Genomic DNA, 14,937 nt, shown 5'->3' with positions numbered 1-14,937 from the left:
CACGTATCACACATCCACAGTAACAAAGAGAAAAGTCATTTGGATGAGACCTGCTCTGTAAGGGAAAACCTGTGTCCCCCGTTTGATGCGTCATTCTATTCCCTTTGCAAACAATCTGGGCAAGAACCAGGCAAGGTGACCGACTCCAGAGCTAAGGAACAGGCTGTAGGGCAGCGAACTCGGGTTTGGATAGAACGGAAATAGAAGATTTAGCTACCAGTTGGGAAAGCTGGTTCCTTACCTCCATTACCACCTCACACTTGCTTTCGTATTAGCGATTAGGACAGTGAATCCTCAGGCATGTCAGTCACGTCAGGCATGTTAAGACCAAAGTACAGAACAGTTTACTTAAAGTAACATGGACAACCATCGGGTCAGGGTTCGAAAGTTCGAATGTGGCCACGTTCTTTCCCTCCAGTACGAGCCTGATTTCCACATTACGTCTGGACTTTGTCTGCATACTTTGATCAAGGGAAACGGGCTTCAAAGACGTTCGCCCAGATAAAGAGAAATCCTCTTTTGGCAATTTGTAAATTTCCTAACGTACTTATTCTATAGCTGGTGGATGTAACTAATAAGAGTTCAGTTCACCGAAGTTGTAAGAATCTGGACAAACAGCTGTCATGATTGAATCGTAGAAACCAGACCAGCCAGCCTACCTGCAATACAGCTAGCGAACAAAGAAAAAAAAAAAACACAACATGGCAACCCTTTAACAAAAAGCCTTGTTTATTTTACACAAGGAAGAACTAGACGAAAAAAAAATCATTCAGAACAAGTATTCATCTCTCATAACAGAATCTACAATTGACAGCACCAAACTAAAAAAAAAATGAAAACAAAATATAAAAAAGTGAGAAACTGTACAAACAGCCACAAAATAAATTCTATCGAACAAAAACATGTAATATTGCACTTTTTTTTTCTAACATTTTGGATCCTGCACCCCACCGTTTCGGACATTTTAGTTCCCAATATAGACATCGGGAATTAGCTTAACCACTGGAACAGAATGGAAACCCCACCTAAAACATCCTGGGATTGACCAACGAGAAATGGAAAGTAAAAAAAAGGAACATGATTAAAACTATTTGTAGGGTTTTTAAAGTTTTTAGTTAGCTTTACGACCACACGTCCCTCGTCAACATAAATGTACAAAAACCGCAAAGAGCCGGGGCCACTCAGCGAGCACCTGACAGGAACAGTCAGTCCCACTTCGACCGGATCTTTCTACCCTTGAAGACGCTGCACCAACACAGCACTTGTTCCCTAAGCCTTGAAAAACACAAATGATGGGGTTGTTTCACTGGAATACAAACACCAAATGCCTGAAGTCGCCAACTACCCCAGTTCTTTTTTAAAAAAAGCTTCTTTGGGGACCATCAGACATCTCTTTTCTTCCTGCTTTCAAGGACCCATGTTTTCCCCTTTTTGTCCCAGTTAATGATTAAGGTCTTAAATGAACATTCAGCAACAACATTAATAACAAGCTTGGTTACAAATGATATTACTTGTTTTCTGACAACAATAGTTTTAAGTCAGTTCTTTGTCAAGGCCACGCAAATAAGACCACTTTTTTACAATTCTCTGCCGGTTCTCAGCTAATAAAATTGGTATTAAGGTTTGTAAACTTTAAAAAAAAAAAAAATCACCATTTCCAACACTTGTGCATCACTGAGAACTTCTACAGTTGTTCTTTTCACGAGTAACCAAACTTTGTTTTTGCCGTCGTCCGCCTTCATTATTTAAAAAAAAAGCATTCTAAGTTAAGGCTCTACTGAACACGCCAAGACACATTTCCCCTTTCTCCGTTTGGATTGTTTTTTATGTAATTTTAAGTTTCAAAAACGCTTTTATCCGCGTCTGTCAAGTTGGCTGTCCTGACTGATGAGCGGTTCAGAAGCATGCGCTCCACATACTGCTAACTAGACCCTGCGGACGCCCCTGCCATCTTTCACTTTTTGGCTACACTGGACTAGGGAAAAAAAGACAAGCGAATGCAGCAGGACAAAAAAGGGAATGTGAGAAGTCTTAAAAAGCTGCCCCCGCCTCTCTCCACTTTTATTTTTCTCCCCTTTGACACCGAGCGGCTTGAAACGACACACAACCGCACTCCTAACCCGTTTGGCAAGTGAGACGATCACCTGAGATCGAGCGTCTTAGGCAGTATGTAACAACGCCGCTCTGATGACGATGGCAGAAAGGCAACAAAAGTAAAAACGTCCGACCCTTTCGATCGCGGGCTCCCTGCAGTCTCCCGTTTTTATCCTTGATCTGCGGCTGTTCTACTACGGAGGCTACGAAACCAGCACAAATATTGGCTTAAAGGCATTTGATGTTTGAAATGAGAAGAAAAAAAAAAACCGACGCCACCACTGGATGCAGGCTGAAGAGGCCAGGCAGAGTCGAGCCTGAGAGGAACAGGAGTGCCAAGGTACAGCTCAGACTACATCTTTTCAAGGAAACACAAACGAAACAGAACAACTTAACAAGGTCAGTGCATTTTTTTTTCCTCCCTCCCCCGTGCAGCTCGTCTTCAGTTTTGTACTCCCGGGTTGCGTTGTTCGTAGTTGTGCAGATAAAGGAAAAGTCTGGAGGGCAAAGCCTGCAGGGTTTCCCAGTCCAGCACACTTGAGCGTTGGGAGGGAAACAAAAATCAGTGATTTGAAACAGAACCACGCAACACAAAGCAAAGAGCAACATGTGCAAAATTCTGAATGAGGCAAGAGGACATAACTTCTCTCCTCTGAAGCTGAACGCTGCTTAATGCCACAGACGGCGTGTTACGATGGTTTGTTTGTCTACATGGTCTGCTCAACATAGCCACGTTGTGTGCCACCAATACAGAAAGCACAGTTTTCTAGGCAGGCAGACGAGTCTTGCGTCTTCAGGCCATAGACTTCAATACACGGATGACATGTTGGATAAAATTCGTCCGACACAAGGCAGGAAGGGTCGTCCCGACAGTTTCTTCTGCGCCTCAGCGGAACTCATCTCCTTTTCCTCTGTCCACCACAGAGCTAGGATGCCACTTTTTTTTTCTTTTAAAAAAAAACAAAACCAAAACTACGACCCAAATGCAGTGGGGCCGGCGGGCCAGTCGCCTTCAGCGAGATGGGCACATGTCTGGCCTCCCCAGTTCATTGCTATCGACTTCATCGGGATTGGGATCGATCTGAGAAAAGCAACACGGGAAAAAAAAACAAAGAGACAAGAGTGAAATCACTGGATACCTGAAGAGTTTAAGAGCAACTCAGCTTTATGAAACAATTGTAGAAAAATTAGCTTTACAACTACTTGTATTTAAACTGGGATGATACGCCTGCAGCTAAAAAAACCTGACTCATCAGGCTTCAATGTGCCGTGTTGTGTTGTGTTTCAGTGGTACTTATCCTTTGTGCTACCACTGACGCAGCGTGTACAAAGCCGCGGGGCCGAGCCCTGCCCTGTGCGAGGCTGCGGGAGCCTGTCTCACCTCACAGTACAGCGGCGGAGGCTGGAAACGGAACTCCTGGATGTACGCCAGCAGCGGTCCTTCAAGGGCGCGTTCGAACTCATCCCGCGGCGCGGCCACCTCCATGCTGCTCTGCCGCTGCTCCTCGGTCACGATTTCTGCATAGCTTGGGGGGGCTTGACAGGGACAAAAATAACACTCCTCAGCACCCGGACGTCAGCCCTAACAGCGACATGCCAGCCTACTCTTTCTTCGCTGTCCTGCCCAATTTCTGCAAAAATCTGGATCGCTCCCTGAAACTCCAGGCCATTCCAACTTCATTCCTTAAACAAGGGGCTCTGCGTTCCTGAAAGACAGGGACGTCCCCTACGCTCGGTCCTGCAGAGGGATAACGGCACCAGCGAGCACTTCTGAGCAAGAATCCCGCACTCCCATCAGTGACCTGCTTTTTCCTCCCCTTCCTCCGTGCTTATGTGTGGGCGCTGGTTGTAATGAACTCTACCTCTTAAAGCCTTACCCCCCAGTCACAGAAACTACATGAGCTGGGCTCCACTATTATCCCTGCAGTGCCTCACTGCGGCTGTACTGTGCAGCACTACAGACCAGTGTGGGACCCGTGTCTCCACAGGCCCAGGCACTGACCCCATCACTCATGTCCTGTTCGCTCTGGCGCCTTCTGCGTTACGGACTAAGGCCCTCCCCCCTCCGCCCCCATACCTTCAGGCCGCTCAGGAAGCGCCATGCCCAGCCAGTTCATGTTCATGCTGCACTGGCTGCTGACGCTGGACGTCCGGCTGCCGAAGGGGTGCAGGGGGATGGTGCCGATGACCAGCGGCAGATTCAGGAACAGGTTCATGGCCCCGGGAATATCCACGTACACCTTCAGGCGAGGCAGAACACAGGTAATGCCTAGAGCGACGCACTGCAAAAACACCTGCCCGCGTGCCCCTTTTAGAGTAACTGCTCGATGCGCGTCTGTATTCAGTCATCAGCGCCCAGCCGCCTAACATCTGTGCAATGTGCAAAGATGGCTCAATAATTCCCCGAGGTCTAGCGTCTATCACGGGTTTTACGGCCTGAATTCCTTCGGGTGCGTCTAAGGCTCATCCTCTGAGCAGCCTCGCTGGAGAGCATCTCGGGGGCTGATCGCACCGCTTTCTGCTCCAGTCTCACCCGTTAGGTCTCATGTTGGGGCGGAAAACAAAAACTGGGGGTCTCCCTTGGAAATGAAAGGTCTAGTATTTGCACAAGGAGAGAGTGCTGGCTGTGTTGCTTACAGCTAAATGACACCAACAACTCGATACGCAAGCTGTTAAGGGCAGGACCACACTCTTCACCTCCTCGGCGCATCTGATCCTTGCTCAGCTACAACCTCGCGTGGAGAGCGGCGCACTGAATAATCCAGACGCGCCGGCCGGGCGGAGACGCTCACCATCAGCGAGTACTCCACTCGGATGATGCTGCAGTCCAGGATCGAGGGGGAGACGGGCGGAATTTTCAGCATTTTCCCATTCCACGTCTCCGTCTTGCCCGAGGACAGGGACTCCCCTCGGAGGTTGGCGACCAGCTGCTTGACCTCCTTCATCTTCCCTTTGGCATAGAAGGTCTGGGTTTGGTAAACGGCTGCCTTTGGCACCACCATGCGGGAAGAGCAGTTCTCGATCTCGGCGAAGATCTGAATCGATTCTCCTGCAGAGGGACGGGGGGCAAGACGTCAGCGCTGATTTTCTTTACCTTTCCCTTTTCCCAATTACACTTCTCGCCTGCTTCAGGCGGCAAACCCCACACTATAACAAAATAAATTCTACGTCAAAATAAGTCTACGAGTTCCTCGTTAAGCGGAAGACCGCGAACTTTGAGAGAGCGCTGTCTGGCCGTCACGTTGTCGCAGGCAGACGAGAAACCGCTGGTCTCGCCGCGGCGAGGGTGAGAATTTGAGCTAACCGTGATGTGAAAGCGGGCCCTTCCTGCTTACTAGTCGCTGTAAGCACACAAGATATGCGGTCTCTGAACAGCGTTAATTACTATTCAGGTGGTTGGTAGGTTGTTTTTTTGTCAATAATTAAAAAGCATCTAAAAAACATGTTGTCTTGTACGTGTCGGTGTCATGAAAATATTTACTATTAACATAATAGCAAAATACGCTTCATCTAAAGCATGTTGACAAGGTAATAAGGCTGCTTTCGCATCACCGCGAGTTTTGTTGCCTGGTTTTGAATCACAACTGCGGCAATATGGCGCTGTGCACTCATTGCAACTTCATCTCTTTAGTGTTGAGAATTGGAGGTTGTCCACGTTACCGCGCAGTTCGTAGTTCCATTGTGGTTTGAAAAGCACTTCTTGTTACCGATTCATTATAACCCCTAAACATAAAAATAGCGCTGCAGTTCCCCCGTAATCAGAGCATACATTATTTTAAAGTTACACTAAAACACCACCACCCCCTATATAAGAATCCCACATCGATGACCATACTGGAATTAACTTCGACGGTCTTGGCAGGTAAGAAAAATGAATCGTGAAAGACGGACAGATTTCTAAGGAAATCTCATTTTGGGGGCGGAAAAACATAAAACTGGGGGTCTCCTTTGGAAATGAAAGGTCTAGTATTTGCACAAGGAGAGAGTGCCGGCTGTGCTCTTGAAGCCGTGGTTACAGCCGAATGACAAGTTCATTTCTGCGTCGCGTTAAGATATATACAGTTTGAGAAGCCACCTTTAAAGGCGCTATATAAAATAAAGTTTATTATTATTATTAAATCAGCAACAAATTTCAAACTGAAAGTTAAATGAGGGGAGAGCTGGAGCCCAGTACTTGGCAGAGGGTTCTGGTCCGGGCCTAAGCTTGTGCTGTTGTTCAAACAGCTGAAACAGTTTTAAAACTGCCAGCAAATGGATCAGCTAAATAACGGGAGCCAGAAGACAAAACCACAACCGCGAAACTCTGAGCCACAGTGTTTAAAATATCACCGGTGCAAAGCCTGGCTTCTCTTATCTGTCACGATCTGGCACAAACAAAGGACACGCAGGATGACAATGACATTCTTCAGAGCGGCCTTGGTGCTACGTGCCGAGCTGGAGTCCTCACCTGGGGTGTAGCCCTTCCGTTCAATTTTGGCACTTAAGGAAATGGGGCCTGAGGTACAGAACCAGCAACAGAGAGTCTTGTCTTTCGTGCCAGCCTGCGGTGACTGTAGAGAGACCAACAGGACAGAGAAGAGACATGCACGTTAACCAGGATGAGGGCTGTGTCAGGGGACAAGCTACAAAGGCAGGAGCTTGGAAGTATTTTTCCAGCAGGGAAAACAACAAGGAAAAAAACACCTTTCAGGCTGCCAAGCTTTCGTCAGGTGGAAGGGAGAGAGTCCTACCTCCTTCAAATTCTTTCTGCCCCTCCCACTTTAAAAAGGCTCAGCCGCTGAAATGAGTCTTTTTCTCCTGCTGTTCTGTGTAATATTAGCCTCTACTTGTTCCGCTACACATTAAGCATGCAAAACTTAATTTTACCATCATCCAAAATAAAACCCAAGACACACACGTTTTGGCCACATGTCTGCGTCTCTAAGCCCCTCCACGCTAAAAAAAACAAACAGAAACCCATGAATTGGGAAGCCAATTCGGAATTTAAAAAAAAAAACTTTTTTGAAATACCCCACAATACCCCAATAATCGGAATTTGAGCACATTCTTAGCCACGTCTCATCACCTGGAAAGGCAACAATGGCTCAAAAAAGTCAGCACTGAGAGCTTGAGCACTGTGCTCACAACTCCATACCAGCGAGCGAAACCGAAGCAGAATGGTGCTTCCTCATCAACAGGTTTCCCTCAGAGACGCATGTGGAATAGACCATTAAATAGGAACAAGCAGAGGTTTATTGATCCTTTGCGTTTCCTTTCTTCTCTTTTCAGCCTGGAATAAACCTTCACCTGTCCCTTTGCAGCTCCCTACTGGAACGGCTATAACATGAAATATCCTCATCGCCCCCTTCTGGACGCCCACGATTGCTGGCGGGGTGAGGAGCGGAGGTGGGGAGTCCCGGATTTCCGGCACGTTGCGCCCACCCAACCCCCAGCCCCCCCTCGAGCGCGGGGTCCGGCGTGTGAGCCGCCCTCACCAGCAGAGAAGGAGTGTTGATGTCGATGTGCTCGAAGACCGTGAACTCCTTCTTCACTTTCATGGGCAGCAGCCACGGCCTGTGCAGCTCGGCTTTCACCCAGTAGCGCACGCTGCCGTGCTTGCCCTCAAAGGAGGTAGCCAGAGGTCTGCGGGGGAAAGCAGGAGGCCGAGATTCAACATTCCTGCACGGGCGAGACCACACCTGGACACACGGAACACCGCGTGCACAATTCCTGCCTCCTCTCTACCGCTACTCCGCCATCTGTTCAGAGAAAAGCAACACGGGACTTCTGGGCCTTAAGGGCCATGTCCCACACTGACAGGCCAGAGGGAACCGAGTCTCTTTAGTCCGAGAGGAGTGTCCCACACTGACAGGCCAGAGGGAACCGAGTCTCTTTAGTCCAAGGGGAGTGTCCCACACTGACAGGCCAGAGGGAACCGAGTCTCTTTAGTCTGAAGGGAGTGTCCCACACTGACAGGCCAGAGGGAACTGAGTCTCTTTAGTCTGAAGGGAGTGTCCCACACTGACAGGCCAGAGGGAACCTAGTCTCTTTAGTCCGAGAGGAGTGTCCCACACTGACAGGCCAGAGGGAACCGAGTCTCTTTAGTCCAAGGGGAGTGTCCCACACTGACAGGCCAGAGGGAACCGAGTCTCTTTAGTCTGAAGGGAGTGTCCCACACTGACAGGCCAGAGGGAACCGAGTCTCTTTAGTCCGAGGGGAGTGTCCCACACTGACAGGCCAGAGGGAACTGAGTCTCTTTAGTCTGAAGGGAGTGTCCCACACTGACAGGCCAGAGGGAACCGAGTCTCTTTAGTCCGAGGGGAGTGTCCCACACTGACAGGCCAGAGGGAACCGAGTCTCTTTAGTCCGAGGGGAGTGTCCCACACTGACAGGCCAGAGGGAACCGAGTCTCTTTAGTCCGAGGGGAGTGTCCCACACTGACAGGCCAGAGGGAACCGAGTCTCTTTAGTCCGAGGGGAGTGTCCCACACTGACAGGCTGGAGGAACTGAATCTCTTTAGTCCGAGGAGAGTGTCCCACACTGACAGGCCAGAGGGAACAGAGTCTCTTTAGTCCGAGGGGAGTGTCCCACACTGACAGGCCAGAGGGAACCGAGTCTCTTTAGTCTGAAGGGAATGTCCCACACTGACAGGCTGGAGGAACTGAATCTCTTTAGTCTGAGGGGAGTGTCCCACACTGACAGGCCGGAGGGAACTGAGTCTCTTTAGTCTGAAGGATTCTTTCAGGAAACAGATGGATGAGACCCCTGGATTGATTTAACAGTTAACCACATTGCTCTCATAGGCCACATGACCTCCTCTCATCTGAAACTGTTTTATATTCTTACTGGGAAGTTTCAGAGCTGCATCAGGTGGCTAACTTTGTTTTTATTTTATTCCAAAAGACAAAGACCGACAGCTTCAAAATCTATGAAGTCTGGGAGAGCAAACAAACATCTTTCAAGTAGACTCACGTTTGTGGAAGCTCAAGGCTGAATGCATACTCGTGTCTTCCTGAATGGATAGTGGTGAGACTTTCTTCGGAGTTGTCCTCATCTGAAACAAAGGAAAACAAAATTCCAAATACACGTATACCATACCTGTGAAACAGATATGAGGGTCGCTGTATGGAAATAAAAAAACAGTTCAAAACACATTTCTAGGTAAGGAAAAATACCAGAATTGAAACATTTTAAAACATCACTGCAAAAAACAAAAACGAAAGACAGATACAATAATTACACAGGTCACAATTAATTCTGGAATCCGGATACGTTAAACATTTATAAATGTAGATAAAAAAAAACAGGAAGTCAAGTCTCATAAAAAAGGTCCAATGTGTAGTTTCTTAGAACAAAGGTAATGAATCTCTATTAGAGTCTCCAATAAACACCCTCATAGGCAAAGCAGCGCCACTCCCGCGCCTATGAACATGAAGAAAAGGCGATAGGGGGCTACAGTCGAGACAAACAAATTTCCCCTTCCTCTCCTCCTGAAACATCAGCATTCCCCCTCCCCGTCAGTGCTCACACACCATTTTCAAACGAACCCCCAACACACACTCCCGAGGCGCTACGAAGGACCCATCGTGGTGCTCTCCGCCCCAGAGCGCCCGTTCATTCGGACGCGGCTTGGGAAAGAGAGAGAGGGGGGGGGGGAGGTTGTGGCATTTGTAACAAACTCCCCCTCTTCGAAGGAGACCCACTGCCCTTCTTTCATTTCAGAGGATTTCGCGAAAACAAAACACAGACTAGTTTTTTTTTTTTGTTTTCGTCTTATTTTTGCGTTTGGCACAGTTTGACAACTCCCCAACAATTGCTTTGTCATTTTTTTTTTAAAAAAAAATGCGTTTTAAAACGCACGCATGCACAGCTTGTGAGAGAGAGAGACACACACACACACACCGGGCGCCTCTCCCCCAAAGTTACAATTCTGCCAGCTCAGCGCCGGCGCTCTGCCCCTGCCTCAGCAGCAGCAGCAGCGGCAGCAGCTCAGTCCTGGTAAACAAGTGCTGAGCTGTCAATCACAGACAGACTCGAGCAGGAGAGGACCGGCCTAAACCGGCGCGAGCAGCTCCCCCGCTCGCACGCGCTGCTGCAACCTAAGCTGCTCGCTCCCTCGCGGCGCCCCCTGCCGAGCCGCCCCCGTCAACACACCCCCCCCCAGGTGAGAAAATCAAGAGACCCCCCCCACCCCCCCCCACCCACACCACAAAGAAAATGCACAATAGCAAATAAAGACGCATGAGGCGGAACAAGTTAGAATTCATCTCGCTTTTATTTTGTTAGCGGTGGGGTTTTTTTTTTTTACACAGGGGGAGGGGGGGGGAAGACAGCTTTTTTCTTCCCGTAAAGCAGCAGAAAGGTATAAATAATACAAAAAAAAAAACAACCAACCAAGGTTCACATTGAGATCATACAGATGAGGTACATGCCAGGAAGGGGCGCCACTGCGGTGCTGCTCCCACAACATAGCGTTTCGCGCCTCACATCAGTGTACAAAACACACAATAAGTACAGTCATATCCCAACAGAAAGAGCTGGAACAGGGCTTGTCTGATGCCTGTCCTCCGGACCGAAGCGCATTACAATTTAGAAAAGGGTGAGAAAGGCGACCAGACCAGGGCTGGAGGAGAGTCCGTTCGGCACAAGCATGGAAATCACGTGTCAGTCCGCCGCGCAGCTGATAACTTCTAGTCCAATCAGGCTCCAGCACTGCCTTGGCAACAGGACTAACAAACCCGGCTCGGCCAATGGGCGCCCGGCGGGGGCGGGGCCTGCCCAGCCGGCCCGAGCGAAACCAACCCCAAGTGTCCAAACCTGCCGAAAACTTCCTGAGCGCTGCGCACCGCCACGGCGGCGTAAACACGGCAAAATAAAAAAAAACCCACAACAAAACAGAAATCAAAGCGTGTACGTGCGGCGGTTCGCCCAGCGCTACAGCTGCCGTGCCCGAGGAAATGCAAAGCCAAAATGTCGTACGTTTAATTTGTGTGCGTTTTAGAAATGGAGACGGCGCTTAAGGGAGTTTAGTTTTTGTCGCCCATGCCGCTGCGGATTAAAACGACACAGACCACCGGACCGCCAGGAGCCTGGCTCTTACTCCGAGGGTCTGCGTGTTCGCAAGTTCCCAGGAACTGCGATTCAACGACTGGTACCGTCTGCGCCCCTTAGACTGTCAACGGGTAGATCTCACTGCGGTGGATGAAATCTCACTCCCCCGGCTCCCTTCTGCCCCCAGCATACAAGGGAGCGCAAACCGGGGGGTCGACTCCTGGGCAGCCGTGGAGAAACCGGGGAGGGGGGGGGAACGGGAGCTGAACTCAGACGTGCGCCAGGAAAAGACAGGTGGGGATGTGCTCGCTCAGCCCTGCAAAGGCATGAGGTCATCGCCGACACGTGACCGCGCCCAGCCAATCGGGGGCCAGAACGGCAGAGCCCGCTGGGCCCCCCCCTCCTCCTCCTCCTCCTCCCCAGCAACCAGTTTCTGAACAGGATTGAACCGCTTTTAACAAAGGGTGGAAACTTAAGGAAATCATCTTTTTGGGGGAAAAAAAAAAGCCAAATGTAACAAAGAAATAAAACCCAAAGAGCCTGGGCATAACTCCGGGTTCCCGCATACGTCCAAGGACGCGGCGCTGTGAGCCGTTTCTAAATTTGTTTTTACCAAATTTCACGTTTACCGCATTGACTCCTGCTGTCCCGAGAGTCGACACGAGTTCCTGGTCTAAAATGAACTACTTTAAAAAAAAATATATATATATATGGTCCATTTAAAAAACAACAACAAGTTGGCAGTTCATTGTCTTTCGTGGTTTGTGAAGTACTCGGAACATCTCACTGTTCTGAAAAATGAACGGGCATCGTCTTCCAACTACACTCGCACATCCCAGCCTGAAATTCCTTCAGATATTTCCTGTCAGTATTAATAGCGACTGGATTTTAAAACCGGACCCCGACGTGCAAGACTACATACTGTATTAAGAGCTTCGTGCAGGTGATTCAGTCTCCCTCTTCACTCGCTGCCCTGCCTGACCTAACCTGCAGCCCACTCGAGAAGTTCGCTAACCCACTTGAGAGGTCCAAGACCTCCAGCGCTCACTTGGCGGAGAACACGAGGGGAGAGACGCTTATTTTCGACGCAATATTCGACGAAGGAAGACGTGCAAATCGATGCTGCACTCCTGGGACGCAATGAATGAACTACTGGGATATGGGGGGGGGGGGCATTCAGCTGAGCGTCTCTCTTGAGCCAAGACAGCAAAGCCAACTCGCCGGCTCTCGTTTCGCCCGGAATAAAACCGACCTACGGCAGAATTTCAGTGCAACTCCCATGACAGCCCCGGGATCACCCTCTCCAGGGGACAGGGCAGCTCACCCTGGCCGGGGCGGCCACGACGACAGGGTTTCTGTGCAACTAATGGAAACATGACATTTCCACCCCCCCCCCCCCCAGGTCCTTTAAAAGAAAAAGCAAGCGGCGCTCCCCCCCCCCCCTACCTCTCTCGTGTCCGATCAGGATGTCCCTGTGGTTCAAGTACTCCACTTCCTCGGTGTAGTTCTGCGTGTACGCCGTGTTGGAGCCGGCGTTCCTCGACTCGGTCCAGCGAACTTTTGCAAATCCTTTCGCGTGGATTTTCAGGGACTTGACCCGGATCTCTCCGGTGACTTCAATGACGACCCTCCCCGAGACCGAGTCCCCGCTGGAGAACACGGCCACGGCGCTGTCATTCAGGCAGTCGTAGCTGACTGTGAAACTCTTCACCTTGCCTAGCACCATGGTTTCGGGTTTTTGTTTTTGTTAAGAACACATAAAAAAATAAGGTCTGAGCAAGACGGCAACGACCGAAATAATAAAAAAAAAAGTGATCGTAGCAAAGCACACGCACACACACACACACACAAACACACTGATCGACGCCTTTGCCGTGCAAGAGCTGCAGGCAGGATCAGTGCTTCCCTCGCCAGTCGTTCATTGAGATGCTGGTAGGCTAAATAACAGCACTCGATGCTGTTATCGCGCACCTCCTCCTCTCCGTGGTCTCTGTACAAAGACGAGCTGCTGCTCCGGCTCCCCTCACTTAAAAGCGAGGATTTGGTGAAAAACAACCCCACCGCGCATGCGCCGCGCTCCGCCCCTCCCATCCCAGCTCCTTCCGCCTCCCGCGAGCGAGGGGGCGTGGCTCCGCTGACACCTGGCCCCGCGCCAGCTGACTGGAACAGCTGATCGCGAGCCGCCCGGCCAGCCCGCGTGCGCGCCCCGCGCCGGCGGCTCGCGCTTGGCCGAGCCCTGGTTTTTAGTCATGCGACACCCGGTTAAACACACAAACACACAAACACACAACAGCAACACCGCGATCAGCCCTTTCGAAGAGCTGCCTGTCTGTTTACCTGTGTGCCGTGAGCGCTGCGAGTTCTCAGCGGAGCGGCGATGCCTGACCTATTGCAGCATTGTTTGGATGCAAAGTTTGGAGCAAACTAATGGTGTTAAAAAAAACATCAGATCGTTTTTTTTTCCTTAAGCGTATTAAATCGTACGCTCCACACAAATACAACATCTGTGACTTTCATACTTTTTAAATCCACTGCAGCTTTCTCCCGATCAGCAGTTCCTGCCGCCGCACTGTGAGGGAGGACTGTACACGGCGCTGCTCGCCGGTTCTTCAGGAAGCCGCAGCAGGGAAAGCGCTATGCAGCGCCACCTTGTGGCAAATAAAAGTGCGCAAAGCACTTGTGCCTGTTGTGTACCTGTTGCACGCAAAGCTGTGTTATAGAAACGTTCACAGAGCTGCAGTGTTGAGCAGTTGCATCACAGATGACGGTTTTTAGTTACTGCAGTTAGTGTTTGATTGCGAAGCCTAAGTATTGTAATGGCATTTTGTTGTTAAAATCAATTTGGTACATTTCGAAGCAGTGGATACTAGCCTGTCTCAGGTCTAACAATATTTCGGAACAGATACTGGTTCGTTTCTTGCTGAAAGGTAGAGCACAACGAAGGAACACGGCTAAAACGTTGTGCTTCTGTTCTTCAGCTTTCAGCGGGGAACAGACCTTTACCTGCGTCCTTTGCAGACTACGCGTGGTGACGCAACCACGTTCTCAAAAGAATAGTTGTTTTCCCCCCTTTATGCTCCACAGACAGGATCCACGTCCTCCAGCAGTGAAGTGCAGCGCCACCTAGTGTTGGAAGCAAACTGAGAAATTACATCGCCAGGTGAATTAATGAGAATTTCAAGGAGGGCACATTGTACAAACCCGGAGTCGGAATTTAGCCAGGGCACCGCGGTTAACAGCTCTACTCCTACAAACGAACTGTTTACGTACAAGGGGTCTTTGGCGAGCAAATTCGTTTAACACTGTCCTGGGGATTTTACTGGTTTGCAGAGCTGGATTAAGAAGGAGCCGTGTAGATGCTGGGCACTTCTCTTTCATAGTCCCTGGATTAGGTGGAGGAGTATTTAAAGGAGTTCTGATATCGCAGAGTAGATGCGTGATCAAAATTTTGTTGAATAATTTGTTTCAGATGGCCCATCGTCGCTGTGTATGGCATATATTAAAATATATCTATGTTACAGTTTATATTATAGAAATATCTTTAAAAATGGCCATCAGTTTTATCCTAGGCTCGTTATCGTTATATTTCATATCGTGATCGTTAAATTATCATAGGCCCTATGCACAGTGCATGCTAGGTAATATGGCGCTGCTGGTTTGTCCACTAGTTCTGCGATGCATATCTGAGTCTTGTTATAACAATTTATTTCAAAATACTTGTACTTGTTCTAGTAGGTCTTCTATGGAATTCCTCGGGATACGGTTTTGTTGATTGGTTTCTGTCAAATCACACCGGTAAACCAGCAGAAGGAA

At 49.4% G+C, this 14,937-nt stretch overlaps 1 protein-coding gene across 1 annotated transcript; it reads right to left on the bottom strand.

Annotated features, from left to right (window-relative positions):
• Positions 1–711: 711 nt before the first annotated feature.
• Positions 712–13,159, bottom strand: LOC148837279 (arrestin domain-containing protein 3). The gene is made up of 8 exons (XM_088909862.1): positions 12,571–13,159; positions 9,046–9,127; positions 7,569–7,716; positions 6,542–6,644; positions 4,887–5,143; positions 4,172–4,334; positions 3,476–3,630; positions 712–3,175 (listed from the first exon to the last, which is right to left on the bottom strand). The coding sequence occupies exons 1-8, from the start codon at positions 12,848–12,850 to the stop codon at positions 3,107–3,109; spliced, it is 1,257 nt and encodes a 418-aa protein (XP_088765988.1). The 5' UTR covers positions 12,851–13,159; the 3' UTR covers positions 712–3,106.
• Positions 13,160–14,937: the final 1,778 nt, after the last annotated feature.

Source organism: Atractosteus spatula, chromosome 3, assembly GCF_055471065.1.
Source record: "Atractosteus spatula isolate fAtrSpa1 chromosome 3, fAtrSpa1.hap1, whole genome shotgun sequence".
Lineage (NCBI taxonomy): Eukaryota > Metazoa > Chordata > Actinopteri > Semionotiformes > Lepisosteidae > Atractosteus > Atractosteus spatula.
The sequence above is the reverse complement of the archived record's forward strand: the minus strand, read 5'-3'. Positions and strand labels throughout refer to the sequence as shown.